A 22,886-nucleotide genomic window follows, 5' to 3' on the forward strand; every position below is an offset into this window, starting at 1 on the left:
ATAAGAATGAACACAATCTAAAGTGACACATATATTAAAAAAATATATGCACAATGTCCGAGTAACAAAATGTGCAGTTGATACTCTCTAGAAGAAGAGTCGACTATACAACGTTCAGCTTAAGCGGAAAATTTGGCAATTGGTGTATTAAGAAACCAAGCCATGTTGATGGGCTGCACGGTTGATTGTTGGAGTTGTGCAGAATGTGAAATTATTTTGAATTCTTGTTGAGAAGAAAGTAGACACTGAGCGTGGTGATATTAATTGGTGGAATTCTCAGTTCATAGCGGAAAACAAATTGGACCTCGCGCTGCGGTGTGTGTGTGGCTAGCTGATAGTGCGAGTAGGGTTGAAACTAGTCCCATGTAATGTAAATATTGTAAATACAACTTAGTATTGAATAGGTGGAAAACTCTACTGTGCATTATTTATATGTTATCTCAGTTCAATACGAACCAACAAAATGAAGTTCATAACTCTTGACACTAGTGGCAGCCCTGAAGATGATTTTCCGTGGTTTCCCATTTTCACACCAGGCAAACGCTTCCTTCCGACTGTATAAACATTTATGTTCATTTATGTTTATTTCTGTTTAAATCTTTTTTTTAAATTAAAATTTGGAATTTATTTTAATGAATTCCTTACTCCTCTCCACTCTATAAAGCCTCATTCACAATGCAAACGTAACCGTAAACTTAACGACGTAACGTAACCGTAAAATTAACGTAAAATTTGTGGTATTCACAATGGAGGAACGTAACATTAACGTTAAGAGTACACAGCAGCCAATCAAAACACTGCCACGTTATTTAGCACGGAAGTAGAGTTTTGGGCTACCTCACAGTTTTATATTTCAATACCTCATTGGAAACAAACAACGTGGTAGCGGAATTCATATTATTTCGAACATCTATTGCTTTGCTCCTGGGAGCTGTGTAGGCCTACGGTACCTGAAAAGGCGATCTAAACAACGGTGCAGAAAATGGGTTCATCCCTTGAATCAAAGGAGTTTATCTCAGGGCGATTTCGGTAATCTACTGTAAGAAATGACCCTCATCAGTTCATTTTGGACATGCAGTTGAAACCTGAACTGTTTGCCTTTCTTACGATTCGCTTCCCCTTTTCTAATAAAAAGAAATGTAATGTCTCCTTTACCGACATCTATGACCCTATCTATCACACCCCGATGAGATGTTTGGATCTATTTGTTTGGATGATATCGTCTTGGCCTGATCTGCCTTTAGTCTGTGTTGGTCCGAGTCATGTGCAACATCTCGCTTCTGAAATGGCGCATCCTCAGGTAAGCACTCTTACTTTCCGTTCCGGTTAAAATTTCCGTAATGTTTGTTTGCAATTTCGTATAGGAGTCTGCCCTAACCTAACCTAGATTCACCAACTTAATTATTTAGGACGCCCTAGCTTTTCAGCTCGGCTTGCCTGTTTGTTTTCGAGGCTTCCCCTTTTCTTATTTTACAAAATATGTAGATTGTAAGTTAATATATTTACCTTGGGCTTTGTCTCTGGTAGTTCTATATCACTTGAAGTACTCTAGAGTTTGGAGAACCTGTTCACTTCACTGTAAATTGCATTGTACGACTGCATTGGTAACTAAATGTATAGTTGATTTGAAATTTGAATTTATACTGCTACGAAGATATTACCAAAGAACCTCTAAGTTATGTACATCACAGAACTTATAGTTCGTAAGTCGGGATTGTATTTGGAGTGTATTTGTAATATTCTTTTGTAAATAATGTTTTACAAATCTAAGGATCACGGCGATTTATTTTGGAATCCGCAATCTAAGCCATGTCCATGCCTGTGGTAGGTTCCCAGCCTTTTACACCTTCCCGGTTTGTTGTCCACTAGTTGGCCCTACTGATATTTACGTACATGTTTTTGTTGGAGATCCGCATAATGCCAGCTAATGTTTTTCTGATATTGTGTAGTTTGCTCTTACCTTCCCCTTTTAACTGTTTTTGTGCCTTGTTTTGTGTTACCACTGTAGTAGAGGTAACAAAAACCACTGAAAAGAGTAGGCAAAACAATATGACTATGACAGGCACATCAAGACGAGTTATCTGACCCATTTATAACGAATGCTGCGGAGCAGCACAGGTCCTCTAGTTTATTATAAATTTATTTATGCAAAATTAGTTTCAGCAAACTGAAGAACTTAACAATTATTTTTTAAAAAGTAAAACTTCTCACACTGAGCACTTTTACTGTGAGCTGTGAAAACTCTTATAGTTACACTTTCAGCCCATGTATGGTTTATCTTTATAAACCACAAGCAAGAGAAATAATACACTTTTAAAACTTAGATTGTTTCTTACATACACCCTGTAAATTACATACACATTGACAAGCACTTCTTTCATGCTTTATTTCAGAGCTATGAAACAAAACCTACCATTTTTGACTAATTCTTCCAATAAACTCTTCCACTCTTGCCGAAAGAGGTTAGCACCAGTGAGGGAACCATCGCCACCAATCACAACCAGGTTAGTAATTCCCCTCTCCACCAAGTTCTTAGCTGCTTTTAGACGACCAGCACGTTCTTTGAAGTCCATGCATCGTGCAGAACCTATTACAGTGCCACCCTAAAACACACATTCGATACAATCAATAAGTAATCTTTATTGACATCAGGCCTGTATATACAGAGTAGCCCAGCTAAGCATAGAGTTGATAACAAGCTAGAATTACTGACATCACTCACTTTTACAAAAGATCACAGCAGAAGATCTCCAATTTGTACAACTGAGTACACGGTACTCATTGCACACCAAATAATTTACATACACAGGATTCGTCTGGGTCATGGAAGTACTCTGTATTACACAGCTTATGGTGGAGACCATGTACCGCCATCAAGTTAACAAAGTGCCACAGGTCTTTGTTAGTGTTTGTCCATGTCCTATTCATCATGGCCTCTGTTGTATAAACGTCGATCCAGATTTTGTCTGTTGTCTTCACTCTGTTCTGCATTAGTTTCTCCCACGTGTCTGTGAAAGTCTTTGATGAAGAAAGTCTCCTTGGCAAGTTCATATTCTGGTCGAAATTTTGCGTATTTCGATATCCCCAGCATAGCTTTCAGAAAATGCGAGGCCGCCACGGTCATCTTCTCCCAGATGATTTCCAGCCCATATGTGGCGACGGGAGTTATCTTTGTGTCAAATCTCATAGCGGTTCCCAGTGAAAGCTTCATGATTGTTTTAATATCATATATAGCTTTGGATGCCACTGTTGCTCAGGACTTTTTGTGGGCTCTGCAGACTCTAGCTGTTGTTTGTAATGTCAATCCTAGATATGTGAATGTATTTACTGACTTGAAGGAAGTTGGGAGTTGATCCTAGGTAAATCTTTTCACTAGCTGCTTCTCTGCCTCCTTTCCGAAACTTTTTTTTACAGTTTTCCCAGTGTTGATTTTCATCTTGTTATCCTGTGCCCACCTGTCTAGATTGTCAATGGCTTTTTGCAATTCAGGTAGGAAACTCGAACCAATGACCATGTCATCTGCGTACAAGTAAATGTTAACATTACTGTTCCAAGCTTAGTTGCCATCACCACGTCGTGTATCGCTATGTTAAGGAGCAGGGGGCTGAGTGGGTCGTCTTGCAGTACTCCACTGGGCTGCATTATTAGATTCGAAGTTTTAACACGGTCATCAATTTGTAGGTAATTAGACATCAAAATGTTGCTAATCAGTTTCATAAATTTGTCTTCACTCGTTATGGTTTCCAGTTTGACAATTATCAACGGTCTGCTTAATGTGTCAAAGGCTTTTGCGTAATCAACAAAAGATACATGAAATTTGCATCTCAGATGTCGTAAGGTTTCGTCAATGTCATTGATCAGGTTGTTAATGACCATAGCGGAACCCAAACTGTTTTTCACCTGAGATTCCTCCGACTAGAAGATAGTAATGTGTGGTTTTCACCTAGATGAATAACAATAAGAATGTGCAGTGTGTCTCTTGTGCTTTATTAAGTATTGAGACAGTGATATCAACTTGCTTTCCTTAAATGGAACTACTGCATACCTATTTTTGTAGCAAGCACTGTTGGTCAGAGGTGGTGGTGTGTTTACTGTTTTAAGAGGAAGGACAACTAGGCAACCATCCTCTATTGACACTAATCAAAGGAAAAAAGAAAGGAGTCTGACACTTCCGAAAAATTAAGGCATAGTCCAAAGAAAGGCCATAAAGGGTGTGAAAATGAAAGCCTCCCTAGGCCTTGAATCCTCAATACCGTTGGGGTCGAAAGACAAGAATTGACCGAGGGAGGTTGGATAAGATAGACGAAAGTAAGGAGCCTGGCACAAGTGGAAGCAATGCCAGGACACAGCTTAGGGTCACATGGTTGCCAACCCATGCTCCCAAGTTAAAGTACCTGGGGCCTCTTTTAGTCACCTTTTACACAACAAGCAGGGGTTACCATGGTTGTATTCTACCGCCCCCTTCCACAGGGAAATAATGGTTGGTCGAAGGCCGCCATATTCAGGAATGCAATTATTTCTACAGTCAGGCATGTACAGTACAAGCCTCAGTTGGATTGCTGATTATTCCCTGTGCCATGTCTGGACACATGTAGCTCGCCCAGTGATGTCTGCAATAAGCTTCCGTACAGTGGGATTGCCTCTTATGCAACAGTAATTGATCAATTTAGTGTGTTTTATGACCTCTGAATTAAGAGTTGAACAACGTATTTTCACATGCTGTAGACTTTAGTGCAATTTGCACTGACAGGCATAACTGTACTATCCGTCCTGCAATATTAGTAGCAACAGGCACCACTATGCGGTGCACGCAAAGCTGCGGCTTGACTGTCCTTTGTTTATTACTTAGGTTTTTCAACTATAGAGCTAAGATAGGTCCAACTGTACTCTTGCCAACTGTTGGTTGCCATACTCTTTGTTGGTTACTTATGGCTCTGTGCAAAGAGTGTGAAATTAAGGTTAACTCAATTTGCCGTTGATTTTAAAGATAACAACTGTAATTTAATAGAGTACCTGGAACATCATAACTTAGTTACAATAAACAGGATTTGTGAGAAATGGGGACAATGTGAAACTGAGTTACAAAGGAAAGCTAATTCTTTTTAGGTGCTGTTGCCATCTTGAAAGTGAGGAAGAATGTGGGTGGTATGCGATGCTAGGAAGAATGTTTTCGGTTTGGTTTTTTTGTTGTTTCTTTTCTTTGTATTCTCCATTATTAGTTCTGTAAAGGGGAGGAATCGACAAAGAGTAAGGTTATGATACCGTGACAGGGCCTCTTCAGCATTTTTTCTTCTGTGGTAGCTGATAACAAAATATCTGTCTCTTCAATTGTGGGAATAACAGCATATGATATTTCAGCCAATGGCAGTAGTAGTGGGTGTAGGAGCTATGAATAATGGCACTTGTAAACATACCCAAAGGTGCAATGATCCCTAGGTAAGAATAGCAGCATTAAAATTTCAATATTAAATTATAAACTTTGCAAGGCAGATTCACAAGGTTGAACTGCAGAGAGCAAACACACTACAATGCTGTCTTCAAGATGAGGTATTTTCAACACTTACTGTAATGGGGTAAATTTTATCGCTTTTCTGTTTTTCAATCATGTTACCCCTTCATCAAAGTTGATAGGTTTCCTACAGGCATATGGTAACAGTATGATGGTGACAGTGCTCTCGTTAGCGTATGCAGGATCGAAGGCAACCATTGTGGGACGCACCCTGTAGTACAGGAGAAATGGAGTACGGGTATTTTTTTGCTTTTGCTAGAGGCTTTACGTCGCACCGACACAGATAGGTCTTATGGCGACGATGGGATAGGAAAGGCCTAGGAGTTGGAAGGAAGCGGCCGTGGCCTTAATTAAGGTACAGCCCCAGCATTTGCCTGGTGTGAAAATGGGAAACCACGGAAAACCATTTTCAGGGCTGCCGATAGTGGGATTCGAACCTACTATCTCCCGGATGCAAGCTCACAGCCGCGCGCCTCTACACGCACGGCCAACTCGCCCGGTGAGTACGGGTATTAAGGTGTGTGCATTTTCAAATGAGCCACCAATATTCTCAACGTTGAAGACATCATAAAGGTGATGCATCAGAGGTTCATTCTCCCCAGTGACAAAAACGAAATACATCTTCTTGACCTACGGGTAGTACAGGTAGTATAGCGCTAAATGTCAGACTGTGCAAATAATTTTTTCGCAGAATGCGGCTGCCTACGACCAACTATGTACAGGGCATAAATTACAGTAGAACCTCAGTTAACTAGAACAAAGCAGTGGGGGGGTGGACCTCAAAACCAGCCCTCAGTTCCAAGTGAAAATCCCTGGCCTGGCCGGAAATCGAACCCAAAGTCTCCAAATAAGAGGCAGGCACGCTACCTATACACCGCCGGACCAGCAACAAAAGTTCTAGTGTAGTATAATTCTATAAAAAAATTGGCAAGTTAAGACATGATAATATACAATGAAATAAAGTTCTGTTATACAACATGAAGATTAAAATTCAGTCTTGGTTGCTATATATTGTCTACTTAAAAATGACATCAAGGTTCCGTTCTAAAACATTGGATAAAGTTCCACCTTCTTAGGCTTGTGGTTGAAATTGCTGGCAATGAATCAAACAAATGAAAGGTTGCATCATAGTACATAACTTACAGTATATAACTGTTAATCATTTGAATAAAGTGAAAACATAAATATCCATTGGGAATGTCTTGGTATAACTGAAAGAAGAATAATCAGAACTTGCATAAATAAATAAAAAATCCAGGTTGAAGGAGTTTGGAGAATCCTTCCTAATGAAACTGTCTACCAAGACATAGACCCAAGCACCACTACAATGAAGAAGAAGAGAATCTCTTATTTCTTTCTCATCTTACGACGGCCAGGAAACTGGATTTTACAACTAGTGATGAGAAATCTTGGAAAATAGACTGGAGGGCAATGGATCCACAAAATTCAGCAAGATCTCAAAGGAGTTGGACTCAAGATAGCATGTCAGAAAACAAAAATAAAATTAACTTTTTTTTTTTTTATTGCACCGACACAGATAGGTCTTATGGTGATGATGGGAAAGGGCTAGGACTGGGAAGGAAGTAGCCGGGGCCTTTAAGGTACAGCCCCACAATTTGCCTGGTGTGAAAATGGGAAACCATGGGAAAACATCTTCAGGGTTCACAATAATAATTATTACATTAATGTTGTAATGGTCCACCTTTTCAATACTATAATATGCAATATTTTTGAATTACATTACTAAACTAGGGACTAGTTTCAGCCTTGGCTGGCCATCTTCAGCCTTAATGTAATACATCTAATAACTAAACAAATGTACAAAATACACAACTGATCATTGATGATCTGACTACGGAATCAACATTTACCAGTTCCCGTTTTGCAACTGAAATTGTAATGATTAGCAGTGATGGAACTAACAATTCTATGAATATTAATACAAGAAAGAGTCTGGATGATGAGCATACTCCAGATGCTAAGAATTTAGAGCCTAATTTATTGTTCAAATTTTCCAGATTTTAATGTCAATTGTGTGTTTGGCCAGCCAAGGCCGTAACTAGTCCCTAGTTTAGTAATGGAATTCAAAAAAATTTCATATTATAGTATTGAAAAGGTGGACCATTATGACATTAATTTAATATTTATTATTGTGATCACAATTCAATATGGATCAAAACCATGAAGTTTATATCCTATGATCTTCAGGGCTGTCGACAGTGGGGTTCAAACCCGCTATCTCCTGAATGCAAGCTCACAGCTGCATGCCTCTAACCACACAACCAATTCGCCCAGTAACATCCATCTTAAGATTCTCAAATTTTCAGCAAAAATTACATATTCAACCAGTACAACCTTCAAAGATAAAATGAACAAGGAATGACTCTACTGGTCCAGTGTGGTCAATAAAGTTTATCATCATCATCATCATCATCATGATCATCATATTTGTTTATGACCAATTGAGACCACGTTAAACAATAGTCACACATTACTGGAAGCCTTCTTTGCAGCCCAAAATCTTTGCGTTCTTTCTCTGGCAGCCCATCTATTTTCTGTCCTTCCCCTATTCAGTTTCTGTTTGTCATAGAAGTCTCTGCAGCTGTCGATCACCGATCTATTCTTTGTTCAGTTTAGGATGTCTTCAGGATTTAATCCAGACTGCTCAAGATCCAGTTAGCTTGCATGGGAGTTCTGCTCTGAGCTGAGTAAGGGCAGGACATAACCTCGCGTGAGACACTGGGCTGGGGGGCCTCAACCCCCACACTGCGCGTCCCGATAGCTGACGGGACATCCTGTAGATATGCAGGACAGGTGTGAATAATGCTTGGCCAAATAAACACCCGCATATCAACAGAGGCAGAAAGGAATACAGTCAATGGCCTCAAACAGCAGAACAGGAAGTTTCCCAACAGATGATAGGGCGAATGAACTGGCTCTATGGCTCACAACCGTAGTTCTAACAATGGAAGGAGCAATCTGTCCCCTAATCTTCTAATGAGGTAACACTATGCATGATGAAAACTCTTTCCGAAAGAAGTTGCCCAAGTGGTATCAAGCATTGGAAATCCACTGTCGCTTCAGGTGGCGCGCACAGGCCTTCGGATTCTGGGGAGCCTGTATCAGCATGCAAGATGGAGTCAGAGCTATCTGGTAGCCAATTAAGTCAATAATGATAATAGTAATAATAATAATAAGAAGAAGAAGAAGAAGAATTTTAAAAAAATAAAAACTCATCACATACCCTATGTATGATGGAGGACACAGATGCCCAGTGAGCCTCCACAATGTTGTCTCCTCCATCCACCATACCCTGGTAACCTTCTTTAATGAAGAATACCTTACAGCCTAAGTAGAGGGACATGCGCACCACAGCACGGACAGCTGCATTCATTCCTGCAACAACAGCAAATATACAGCTCTAGGCAACCAACTTCCTATCTGAAGCATTGTAATAAGAAAGAAAAACACTAATTTTAACGCAGATGATTCACAGTAGCAAATTAGAAGAGGTATTCATTAAAGCTAGTCTAAGGAATTTGCAAACCTAAATTTACACCAACAAAGAGGAAGAAATCAATGTGGGCATGAAAAGAAAAACGTGGCTGAAGAATAGTATATGTAAACAAGGATGAAGGACACAAACAGCATACCAGAACATTACTTTTAAAAATGAGAATACAGCAAAATTTCATTAATACTCTTTTCAAGCGACTGTGGACTGAACATCTCATAAGCAAGACAGTGTCATAGACAGGAAATGTTTTATGTGATGGGGAATGCAATTTTGACACCAAAATGCAAATACGAACAATTCTTATAAAAAAGTTTTTTTTTGCTAGTGGCTTTACGTCGCACAGGTCTTATGGCAACAATGAGATAGGAAAGGGCTAGGAGTGGGAAGGAAGCGACCGTGGCCTTAATTAAGGTACAGCCCCAGCATTTGCCTGGCGTGAAAATGAGAAACCACGGAAAACCATCTTCAGGGCTGCCAACATTGGGAGATGAAAAAAAAAGTAAGTGTGCGAGTGTGTGTGTGTGTGTGTGTGTGTGTGTGTGTGTGTGTGTGTGTGTGTGCGCGCGTGTGTGTGGTGGGGGGGCCTACTTGCGTGCTGCTTATCATAAATTATATTTTCTATGCAGTTCAAGTAACTATTAGTATCACTTGATATACTGGTAATCCCGTGTGGGTGGGGGCAGTAGAATAACACCCACAGTCCCCTACCTGTCACAAGGGGTGACTACAAGGGGCCCCAGAGGCTTTTAACTTGGAAGCATGGGCTGGCGCCCATGGGGCCCTTGGCTGTGTCCTGGCACTCTTTCCACTTACTTGTGCTAGGCTCCTCACTTTCATCCGACCTAGCTTGGTCAACATTTGTTCTTTTCCAACACCAACGGTATTAGGTATCAAGGCCTAGGGAGTCTTATTTTCATGCCCTTTGTGGTCCTTGTCTTTCTTTGGCCGATACTTTCATTTTTCGAAGTGTCAGTCCCCGTACACATTTTTCCTCTGATTAGTGTTAATAGATGATGGTTGGAAGGTAGCAGGTAGGTACTCTCTTCGGAGACAGTCCTTCCCAGGGCGTGGCGCCCGTACCTATGCGAGTCCCAGAGCACACTGATCCGGTGTGTAACATCTGGTAAGGGTCCCTTGCCAGGGTTACGGTGAAAACCTCAACGGCAACAGCAATGCAGAAAGTGGACTACGGTACTGCATAATTGGTGGAGGAGGCATCCCAGTGCTCGGGATTAATGGAGTAAAAGGTATCTGAACCATGTAGGGGCAGATATCAGACTTACTCTCAGTGTCTGAACGCATAATGGGCAGCTCAGGGGCAGCGTTTGATCTCCATTTGAGGGGCAGCTGTGAACTTAACTCCTCTGAGGCTAACAACTTCAGTTGCGTCTCTCGTCGATGTCTAGGCATCAGCCCCAAACCGAATCATTTGACTCAGCATGACAGAAAGATCAGGCACTGGCACTACCCCAGGTGGTAAGCAATGCACCGTGGTCAAGAACAATGTCAGCGAGCCTTTGAATTCTGGGGAGCTCACACGAGCATGCAACTGGCTGCCAGTCCTGTCGCACATTGCTCCACCAAGCCTGCGACATTCAAGAACCCTTGTTCAAGAATATGATAAGATCATATGTCCAATCCAACTCTACCCATCCACAGGGATGTTGCAGATCTCTGGAGACAAAGGCTGAAATCTCGTAAGCCACCAATGAAAACAGCTAAGAATCTAATGGATGCTGGTTTCAATTTAAAAGAGGAATGGAAAGAGGAATGGTTTCGTATAGCTCCGGAGTGGCCAAGCCTCTTTAATCCAAACCACGCCCCAGCTGGTTTCAGTTTGCCAAAAAGAACGTGGTCATCACTAAACAGGTTTCACACTAATTGTGGAAGATCTGAATTCTCCCTTCACCAGTGAGGCTTCAGGGACTCTCCAGCATGTGATTGTGGTGCATTGGTCCATATCATGCATCATATAATGGACGAATGCCCTCTGCATGCTTATGGTGGAGACTGGAAAGACTTCGCTGATGTCTCAGTAATTGTTCCCTATTTAGTACCATGTATTCTTTGCAGGTTTTCCTTTTGTATAATATTGTATGTACTTGTCCATTATGTAAATACCATACGCTTAATAATAACCAGCATGCAAGAGATTAAAGAGCAAGGGAGTAGCTCACTTGGCAACATTCAATGTCAATTCACTCCTCAAAGTTGGAAAACTCAAACATCTCACCGATACTTTGTCCAAACACAATATCCTGATAAACAGCATTACAGGAGACTAGATTCACAGATGAGTCAGCTTTTGAATCAGAAGGCTATAAGATTTTGAAAGGAAAACCTGGCAAGAGAGTGATGAAAAACGTACCTCACTTGGGAACGGGTTTCATAGTAAATAATCTAATCCTGGGAGCAATAACTGACTTCACTTCCCAAAATGGCAGAATTTCCATCCTGTCTTTCAAAGGAGCAAATAAGCTCTACATGCTAGTCGACGCACATGCACCCAAAAATGAGAGCAACAAAAAAAGGAAAAGAGGACTTCTGGGAAGATTTGGAGGAAACAATATCCACAGTACCAACTAACAATGTGATCATATTACTTGGGGATTTTAGTGTACAACCGGGAAAAGAAAAGAGATTCAGAAACATCACTGGAGAATATTCAGCCCACAAACTGAAATGGAGAGTGACTGGTCTATGTAAGACCATCAATCTGGTCATGAAATCGACAGCCTTCAGACACCTCCCAAGAAAACAGAAAACCTGGATATCTCCCAACCCCAGCCTGAAAGAGTTCTAGATTGATCATGTAGCAATCTTGAAACATGCAGAAAAGGAAATCCAAAACGTAACAGTCCTGAGGGGTGCAAACATAGATTCAGATCATTTTCTCTCTACAATCAAAGTCAAGATCATCCCAAGATCCCAAACACGCAGGAACACAGTTCAAACGACTAAGTTCGACACTGAAAAACTGAGAACACACACAGACTTCACAAGATAATTTAACAAAAGGCAGTATCGGGGATGGGAACAATTAAAAGATGCTGTGACTGATAATGCAAAATCCACTGTCCCTCTGGAGAAAAGGAGGAAATGTGTTATGGTCATCTGAAGGTGATGAGGCAATTGAAGAATGCCAGAAGTCATGGGTGACTGTGTTCCCGGAAAACACCTGAAAACCAGAAGAAGTTCCAGGAAACAAGGAAAAGAACTGCCTAGATCATCAGGAATCTGAGGAGAAAGTATGAGAAAGGACGCTTGATCCAGATCGAACAAGACTTTCAGAAAAACAACACCCAGGACTTTCATAAAACATTCAGGTGTACCTTGAGTAGATATGAGCCACCAAGTCTGAACTTCAGAAACCAAGAAGGAAAAGTAGCCCACAATCATATGGAGAACAGTCAGATCCTAGTAGACCATTTTGTGAAACTCCTTAATTGTGAACCACCATCCAAGAAATTTGACTAAGATCACAAAGAACCAAATCCGTAGTCAGAACCTCCAACTGTGGAAGAAGTAAGGAGCATCATCAAGACCTTGAAGAGCAATAAAGCACTTTGAGAAGATGGGATTATTGCGGACCTTTGGAAATATGCCGATGACAGAGCGATCATTGAAGTGACAAGAATCCTGAGCAAGATTTGGGAGGAGGAGAAGCTGATACATAGATGGACATCAGCGTTGATACACCCACTTCACAAGAAAGGAGATAATACAGATGTTGATAATTACAAGGGAATATCACTACTGCCAGAGACATATAAGATATTTTCAAAGGCACTGCTACATAGGGTAGAAAAACAATTGGAGCCACAAATTGGTGATATCAAGGAGGTTTTAGAAAGGGCAGGTCATGTGCAGAACAGATCCTGAACCTAAAATTGATCATGGCATACCGGAAACAAAGAAACAAGAGATTTATGCTCACACTAACTGATGTACCCGTGCTTCACTACGGGATTCTCAAAAAGACTGTCTTTGTGGTTTTCCTACCTGAAGTCGCCAGTAGGATTGTAGCGATTAAAAGCAATGTTATCATATAAAATACTCGATCAAATGAAAAACCACACATTTTTTCACTTTTAGCGAACAGTACTACTGTGCCGATCTAACAGTCCAGAGTTCCAGTGCTGGAATGACCAGACCGCAGACAGCCGTGAACACTCCTCTGCCATTATTCCATTTAATATGCACACTGCTCATTCTAATCAGTGCCTCAGAGTCGGGATAAAATAGCTGGAATGCTATGATGAACCAGTTTGTTACGTATCAGTAGTATCAGAAAATTCATGAACCAGAGGAACAGCATGCTAAAGAAGAAAGTTATCTAACTCCTCAGTTACTTTCCGCCAATATTCAGGCAGGCTGTTATTTTCAGTACGACCGGGCGAGTTGGCCGCACGGTTAGGGCCGAGCAGCTGTGAGCTTGCATCCGGGAGGTAGCGGGTTCTAACCCCACTGTCGATAGCCCTGAAGATGGTTTTCCGTGGTCTCCCATTTTCATACCAGGCAAATGCTGGAGCGGTAACTTAATTAAGGCCAGGGCCGTTTACTTCCCACTCCTAGCCCTTTGCCATCCCATCGTCGCCATGAGTCCTATCTGTGTCGGCGCGACGTAAGGCAAAATTTAAAAAATCTCGGTATACAGCAGTAATCCCATCTATCAGAGATGAGCCGCAACAGAAATACAAAGCACATCATAACAAACAATGGTTAATGTAATGTTATTGTTGATCCATGTTATGAGCTTTCTGTATTGTAAGCCTTCACATTCAGTTTTCTTTCGACTGTGTAATATCAGGGCGTCTTATAAAATTCATTATAGCGTAGACTGCAGTTCCTTATCCTTGACTTTACATAACGATTTTCATTCAGTTCTGTTTACCCATTTTCTCGTGGCGGCGCTGAAATGGACTTTACAAAAAAATACAATTTCATGAATATCTCTGTTATCATAGCTGGTACAGTAAAAATGTAAAAGACGTAAATGATCGGAAATTTAATAATATTTAATTGAGTTACATACTATTTGTCAACAGGACCACAAACAACAGAAATATTTGATTATTCAATCTAAGGCTTTCCCCTAAACTGCCATTTCACTCAGCATGAATAAAATTATTTATGGCCTACATTGTAGCGACTTATTCCCCAACTTCGCATACCGATTTTCATTAATATAGGACAAATAAATATTTGAGAATTAAAATTTAGGCCTTCCCCTAAACTACCATTTCTCTCAACGTGATTAAGATTATTTACAACCTAGATTGTAGCCACTTATTCCCGGACTTTACATACCGATTTTCATTAAGATAGGACCACTACTAACATAAATATTTGAGAATTAAATTTTAGGCCTTCCCCTAAACTACCATTTCTCTGCGCGTGAATAAGATTATTTATGGCCTAGATTGTAGCGGCTTATTCCCGGGCCTTACATACCGATTTTCATTAAATTCTCTTCAGCCATTTTCTCGTGATGCGTGTACATACATAGACAGATAGACAGAAATTATGGAAAAGTAAAAAGTACATTCCCTTGTTATAATGGACATGGCCGATACAGAAATACCATTCTTTTCAAATTCTGAGCAATGTACAGACAAAACTCTTATTTTATATATATAGATTTGTGGATTTCCGATTCTGCAGACAGGGAAACAATGATTCATATCCTAGAAGGAATGGGTCTAGATAGGAAGACAAGAGAACTCATTAAACAGACAGTGACTGGCCCAACATCCAAGGTCAAGTTCAGAGGGATGCTATTGGAACCTTTTGGGATTCAAACTGGGGTTAGACAGGGAGATGGAAAATCTCCCCTTCTATTCAACTTTGCTCTTAAAGTGATCAGAGTGTGGCGCTGTAAAATGCAAGGGAATAGGTGGTATACAAACAGGGTGCAAGAACAAATGAACTGGAGTTGATTGTTTAGCCTTTGTGGACGACATTGTGGTTCTGTCAGAGTCAATCGAGGAGGCACAGAACCAAACTGCCCAACTCCAGGAAGAACCAAGTAAAGCAAGTCTACGGATATCTTTCGAGAAGACACAATACATGACCAACATCAAAACAGCACCCAGATGGATGACAGTTGAGAGAGAAAGGATTCAGAAAGTGGAGAAATTCAGCTATTCGGGAACTTGGATAGACAACCTGTCAGAGAGAGAAGCACTGTTATTGGAAATCAAAGAGATGAAGTTGGCATATAAACTAACCATGAACACTTACAAGAAGAATATCTCGATCAACACAAAACTCGGACACTACCAGACAGTCACCCACCTGGAGGCTTTATATGCAGCTGAAACTCTGAACCTGATAAAAACAGGATTGGTCAAGAAGTAGGAACTAGTGGAAAGATTCTGAGGAAGATACTGGGACCCCAAAGAACAGAGGATGGATCATACAGAAAGAAAGGAAACCAAGAATTGCATCTTAAGATGGAAAAGATCTCAGGGACCATCCAGAAGAGGAGAGCCATGTTCTTCGGACATATCTACAGAATGAACCCAGGAAGACAGACCAATCACATAATAAGATTTTTTGCGACCAGGAAAACTACAGTGCGCTGGTACCAGGTGAAGAAGGACCTGGAAGAAATGGGAATACAAGGAACGGAAATCAGCAACAGGGATGCTTACAAGTCGAGGATCACGGCCACCAAGAGGTTTCAAGAAAAAGTTAGATCCATGCGCCATGGGCAGAAGAAAGGAGGAGATTGCAGAATGAAAGGATGAAGGAGAACTGGACGAGGAGTAAAGCCCAGAAACAGATGAAGCTGAATCTGAATTAACGTGGTACATAGTGGGGCAAAACGAAAGAAGAAGATGGTTGTCCAGGTGTATTTCCTCTTAAAACAATAATCACCACCACCACCATCTAATGTATTGCTAGGAGCAACAATAATGTATTTTCGAAGTAGGTTTGCTGCTCCGAGGAGCTTAGTTTCATGTGGGGACATTTTCCTTTTCAGATTAAATTTCCTGATCATCTTCATCTTGGGCAAAAACGACAACATGATCCACAATCATTTTATTATCCGAATCGTTGGCTGAATGGTCAGCGTACTGGCCTTCGGTTCAGAGGGTCCCGAGTTCGATTCCCGGCTAAGTCGGGAATTTGAACGTTCCCTCGTTAATACCAATGGGTCGGGGGCTGGGTGTTTGTGCTTTCCCCAACATCCCTGCAACTCACACACCACACAACACTATCCTCCACTACAATAACACACAGTTACCTACACATGGCAGATGCCGCCCATCCTCATCGGAGGGTCTGCCTTACAGTATTCATTTGTTGCATGTGTGTTTTTAGGCTTTAAACCAGTGCGTAATTGTCTTGTGTTGAACGAGAGTTGCATATTGCATAGTATTTGTGTTTAGTCTGTTATTTTCGTACTGTACAGAAGTGGTTACTGAAAATTTTGATGTTGTGATGTGCAGCGATACGTCGTGGCATAACTTATACAAATTTTAAAAAATTGCCATGTGTTTTATTTGCACTTGGTTTTGTTATTTAGCTGTTCTTCCTATAAAGCACATTTTAATTTTATCACTTCATTTAATTTTTACTCTTGTTTTTGTGAGCATTATGACAGCACAAGTAGTACCCCGCATTGCCTGGGGAAATTTATTAAATGCATTCCTCATCCCTCGAGCCCATAAAAAAACATGTTTCTATTTTCTGCCACATTTTACCTTACACTTCAAGGCTGAGGTTTGTTTATATGCTGTAGTGTACCTCTGATTCCGTACAAACCAAAAATAGCCCCTGTCCCCTTTAGTTTATAAAAGTAAATTGCAGCTTAGTTTCTTCCTCTTCTTATCTTTAACTTAAATACTGAATTCCACAAACCTATGTGCCGCCGTTTTCCTGTGATGGTGTTGAGCAGAGCCGTTGAGCAGAGCTGTTGTCATAAGAGCAATACTGTTTTCTTAATATGGAAAACAGTTACTAGTACTTAAAAAATATAAAAAGTCAGTCTCAAAAGTAAAAATAAATGAATGAAATCAGACTTCAAAGTTAAAAAGGCAATGGAATCAGTCTTCAAATTAAAAAAAAACCATGAGATCAGTCTTTGGAGTAAAAATGCAATGAAATCAGTCTTCAAAGTTTTAAAAATCCAAACCACACAAACAATAAAATCAAATGACTCTATACATTAGTGTCACCCTGGGATAGTGATGGGCAATGTTCTCGCTCGAGACTGACGTCGCAGATCTTGAGATTCTCGCGAGAATCCCAAGACCGATCCTCCTCCAAGTAGGTGTACTTCCTATCTACAATTATTCACAAATTATGCATTGTTATTCACCTAAGATGTCCACCCCAAATGTTGTGAACAGTTTAAGATACTAACATTCTGTTTCCACTTTAGTTAATGGTATTAAGGGGTTCATAGTTGAACATGCAGTACTTTTCCAGGCTTTTGACGTACCAGTAACTACGACTGTAAACTTGATAGTATATCATTGGCAGTTATTGCGTGAAATAACGTTCACTTATGAAAACGTGTGAGCCAATACATTTTGTCAAAAGCCTGGAAAAGTACTGCATGTTCAACTATGAACCCCTTAATACCATTAACGAAAGTGGAAACAGATTGTATCTTAAACTGTTCACAACATTTGGGGTGGACATCTTAGGTGAATAACAATGCATAATTTGTGAATAATTGTAGATAGGAAGTACACCTACTTGGATACTAGAGGCGTGCATTATTCGAAACTGAGATGGGGAAGATGTGCTTTGCTACATATGCAACCCCCATTACACATGAGTGGAACGTGTAACAGGGGTGATGGGCAACGCTCTCGAGACCGATTCTCGTGTGCTGCGAACTGTGCGACGTCCCATTAACTGCGAGTGTAAGCTTGATAGTCATCATCAGCAGTTCTCACATGGAAACGTGGGTGACGATAAATTTTGTCAAAATCCTATGAAAGCACTGCATGTTGAACTATGAGCTCCTTACCATTAACGAAAGTGAATACAGAATGCCAGTATCTTAAACTGTTCACGAGTTATGTCAGGTGGACTTCTTAGCTGAATAACCCGTATAATTTGTTAATAATTGTTATTAGGATGCCTGCCTCACAATCGTTGTCGGCAGGGTAGTTTCTTGTGATTCAGACCGGGCCGGAGGTGTTCTGTGACTCTTACTCTTCATTGATATTATGCGTTTGTAAGTGCCGGATCATCCCAGAAGTATTTCTGCCTATGTATTTTACTTCTTTTGAATAAGCAACACAGTGGGCTGTGCTATGTGATATCTCTTAAAAATAACCGACATCCACGACTTACGTTGCGTTTCGGACGTAGTCTTCAAGTTGTCGCGTACAATTCGACACAGTTCATTCACATTGCACCGTCATATATCGAAGTACCTACCTAAATATGACGTGAATACTCTATAGCAATTTAGATTGCACATTCCACTCATGCGTAATGGTGGTTGCATATGCAGCAAGGCGCATCTTGCCTCGTCTCGAGTTCGAATAATGCACACCTCTAGAATCCAGTTACATGTACCTACAGCAGCCGTCAGGTTCTGTACTTAAACCACTCATTCGTGTACCTATATCCACTTACGTGTACCTACAGTAAGTAACGTCAAAAACTTGAGTTTCTGTTTTTTCTTTTCAAAAAATTGCCTAACACCCTTCTTGATCTGTGTATGTTATCCTTACACAGGTATTATTTTCTTTTAGGTCCGGTTGAATTAAGATCCTCTAAGGTTACGTTTGACCAGTGAAAACATTGTGTTTCATAAAAAAGTCAACCTTCGGCCTCAACCCACCTATATTTGAAGATATTACTGAAATTTTAGCCTCTATTATTATATGACTTATCAAGTTAAGACATATCAGCAAGATTCCAACAACAATTACACTAAGAACAAGCTGTCCACCTGCTCTAAACAGCTGACCAGTTTACAATGGTTATCTAAGTTTTACCAAGAGGAACTACTTTTTATTTGCATTGAATGTATAATGGTCTTCTCTCTATTTTATACTGTACAATAATACCCTAAAATGTGATAACTATGTATATAGGATTCAATCTTACACGATAGAACGTTCTCAAGGACTTTATATGATGTTCAAGAGCAATAGAATAATCGTCATTTAACTATATAGATGGTAAAAAGAAAAAAGAAGATCTTACATAACTTAGCAGCTACTGTAGTTCTATACATAGAAATCATTAATTAACATTACTGGGTGATAAGAATATAATGAATTGTACGTACAAAAAACTCTTATCTTAAATCTAGAATTCCAGAATTTCATAATTTTAATATGTTTTTAGAGATATTATGTGGTCAAATGTTTTATGATGTAACGCGACTATCATTGCTAGCTATCTATGTACATACATATGTATTTTGTTAAGTGCCCTTGCTTGCTTAAATCTTGGGCTGATGATGGCATTATATAATGCCGAAACCGGCACCCACCAAATGGAATAATAAAACGTGACATTTTAATGATAACACATCGTAAGTAGTATTGAACAGGTGGATAACCTTACTCCTGTTTTTGAATGTATATACCCACAGTAGTCGCCAGGTTCTGTACGTAAACCACTCATTCGTGTACCTACCAGTGCATACAATGTCCGAATGCGTATCCTTTATAATTGTTATACTGCGTCAAAATAGACCTCGGTATAAATGAACGCCCTAGTCGCTTTTTGACACGTATTTACGAAAATTAGAAGGCCCGTAGTTGGCTATTCACATATTCGGAACAAATAACATTCAGCTCCGACTACCTGCAGGCTGCTCGCCGCACATTGTGGGGACAACGCTCGAGATTTCTCGAAATTCCTTGCGAGAAATAATGCCTGCACTAGTCTCGAGAAATCCCGAGAAATCTCGAGACATCGTCTCAGACTGCCCATGGTCTCTTGTGAATAATTTAACATTCTTTTTTACATTTTGAATCTAGGGATTTAAAAAAAAGAGAGAAAAGAAATTGTAAAACGAAACAACGAGCCAATGCCTGACACCTTGGACACCAATGGCTGACACCCCGTGTCAACTACTGGTTTTGGAAGTCAACATAGTTTACCTTGTATGTTAAAAAAATAACTCTTAACATAGCCAACTCCCTTGTTCAAAGTATTCATTTGCCACGCAACCCCAGACAACCATCCCACAGCTCAAGTGAGGATATATGAGGCATGATTTTTAATTAGGTACCATTTTAATAGAGAAAAAAAGTAATGCAGTTTTTTAAACAATTCTTTTTTTTTTACATGTAAGCCTATAACTTAAACGACTTCTCAACATAAGTTCCAAACATATTAAGGCACTCGTCATATCGTGAAACTAACTTCTAAATTCCATCCACCTGATGTGCCAGCCACTGCCTCGCAGTCATTTTAAGTCTTCATCGTCGTGGCGCTGACCTTCTAAATGCTTTTTCAAGGGCAGGAACAAGAGGTAGTCACTAGGTGCTAGGTCACGACTGTACAGAGGATGATCAAATTGTGCCCAACCAAATGAAGCGATTGAGGAAATTCCTTAGTGTTAAGACGTTTAGACTGAGTGTCATCTGTTGGTACATACATTTACCTTAATATTGGATTTTTTTTTTCAATTTGCTTTACGTTGCACCGACACATATAGGTCTTATGGCGATGATGGGATAGGAAAATGGCTAGGAGTGGGAAGAAAGCAGCCTAATCACAAACCTATTTTGTACCTAATATAGTAGTACTACGTGCAAGTAAGAGCGACCTATGGTGTTCCCTGCATGGTGGTACTAATTACTAGTAGTATCATGGTTCTAATTTGATCATCCCTTGGTTGCCCCTTTTAGTTGCCTCTTAAGACAGGCAGGGGATACCGTGGGTGTATTCTTCATCTCTGTCCCCCACCCACAGGGAATTGTATGTTTGGTCTGCGAGAGATATTTTATTTCCCTCGAGTCCGCCAGCAAGCCAGTTAGGACCCCCTATCCGCCACCTGAGACGCGCCACATGGAAGTATCACCTCTCCCCCTGCTATGCCAGTGTAGTAAGTTCGTGGCAGACTGGTCTTATTGCAACGATGGAATAGGAAAGGCCTAGGAATGGGGAAGGAAGCGGCCATGGCCTTAATTAAGGTACAGCCCCAGCATTTGCCTGGTATGAAAATGGGAAACCATGGAAAACCATCTTCAGGGCTGCCGGCAGTGGGGTTCAAACCCACTATCTCCCGGATGCAAGCTCACAACCCTAACCGCATGGCCAACTCGCCCGGTAAAATACTGGATCAATAAAAACAACTGACCGTTATTCAGTTTGCAATTCATGACATATTTCTCTGCAAAGAAAAATTTTGCAACATCCTCTTACATAAATAACCATCTCTTACAGCAGAACAACTGCAACTATGTGAGCAAATATTACAGGCAGTTATTTCAGAAAACCAAACAGTGTGCATTTATTACAAGCTATTACAATTTAACTTGGAAGTAAAGCAACTGAAGTATAAATTTTGCAATTTAGCTGTTTCTATATACTCAAAACTGAAAATTAATGTTAACTTTTCAACCATTAAAAATGAAATGTCTATAACTTTGACTTTACAGATGGTTGAAGGACAGCTTTTGAGGCATCCACTGCAGTTTTCAGGAGAAGAGAATACAACTCCTTTGTTAGGCAAAGACTGATTTGAATGTACTCTAGTGTTCTCCCCAGAAATTTTCTTAGCCAGGTGGCGGGAATGAGTAGCCGGGCTGGGAATACTATGTAAAAAATTAATATGATAAAATTACAGTTCGTTCCCCTCAGGGCATTAACCATAATATCAGACAGGTAAACATTAACTGCAAAATTCAACTATTTTAGTGTTATTATCACAAACACAACAGAGTATTGTGAACTTGTCATCTACTGCTCGTTCATAACATGTAACACCAGACCTTACCATCACTCGGTTGCTGTGGAGTGCCATACGGGTTTGTGACGTCATGCTGAACAGAGTGTTCGCATGCGATTCCACGCTAATCCAGATACCGCCTGCACACAACACAACGTGATAGTCAAGCTAAACATTTGAACTCCGATGTAATTGATGCAATTAATTTGAGGATAATGAAGACTTCCCACTTAAATAAACAGTTACACAGTATTTACATTTTAATTTGGAGCATGCAATGCTCAAATATGTATTAAAATAACCAGTAACAAAATAACTAGATAATTCAAAAGATACTTAATTAAGCCTAAAATGAGACCTGATTTGACCATTGTTGCACTTTCGCAACAGGCGTTATTTACTGCCCAAGGAACCCAAATCACGAAATTGTAACATTCCAGGCTCTATTAAGTTTAAATTAAGTAGCCTAGTTAATATAAAGTGTTTCATTGATTTTTGGAGCCACAAGTAATTCTGGGCATATATGGGTTAATATTATGTAATTAGCACACATCTAGGTTATGTTAGCCATGTGGTCCGTAAAAACGGCAGGCCGGTGCACCCACTGAAATGATCCCAAGGAGAACACTGTACTCCACAGCTATTTTACAGCCTTTTGTAAATAGGGCAAAATTCTCAAATGGAATATTCCATTTCAATGTTGTTATGAAACTTGGGCAATATCATCAAAACTATGTCGGTGAATTTTCAATTGACCTCCTTTCAGTGTGCAGTACATATTGAGTGAAGCAAGGCATATGAGGTTAGATTTTGTTCAAAGAGAGAGAGAGAGAGAGAGAGTGTGTGTGTGTGTGTTTGTGCGTGCGCATGCGCATTCATTTATCACCATTTACCTAAAAAAAAGAAAGAGGTTATATTTCATTCACACGTGTGGGTAAACAGTTAAATATCACCACTGATTGGGATGGGCAGCC

General features: G+C 40.2%; 1 protein-coding gene across 3 annotated transcripts in view; it reads right to left on the reverse strand.

Moving 5' to 3' along the window:
• Positions 1-22,886, reverse strand: part of Pfk (ATP-dependent 6-phosphofructokinase) — a 194,668-nt gene that overhangs the window by 170,601 nt on the left and 1,181 nt on the right. For all 3 annotated transcript variants that reach the window (XM_067154686.2, XM_068229476.1, XM_068229477.1), the window contains exons 3-4: positions 8,754-8,905; positions 2,414-2,603 (exon numbers count right to left, since the gene is read on the reverse strand). In XM_067154686.2, the coding sequence (XP_067010787.2) occupies positions 2,414-2,603; positions 8,754-8,905 (342 nt within the window). The remainder of the gene's footprint in view (positions 1-2,413; positions 2,604-8,753; positions 8,906-22,886) is intronic.

The sequence above is a fragment of the Anabrus simplex genome, chromosome 10 (assembly GCF_040414725.1).
Source record: "Anabrus simplex isolate iqAnaSimp1 chromosome 10, ASM4041472v1, whole genome shotgun sequence".
Classification (NCBI taxonomy): Eukaryota; Metazoa; Arthropoda; class Insecta; order Orthoptera; family Tettigoniidae; genus Anabrus; species Anabrus simplex.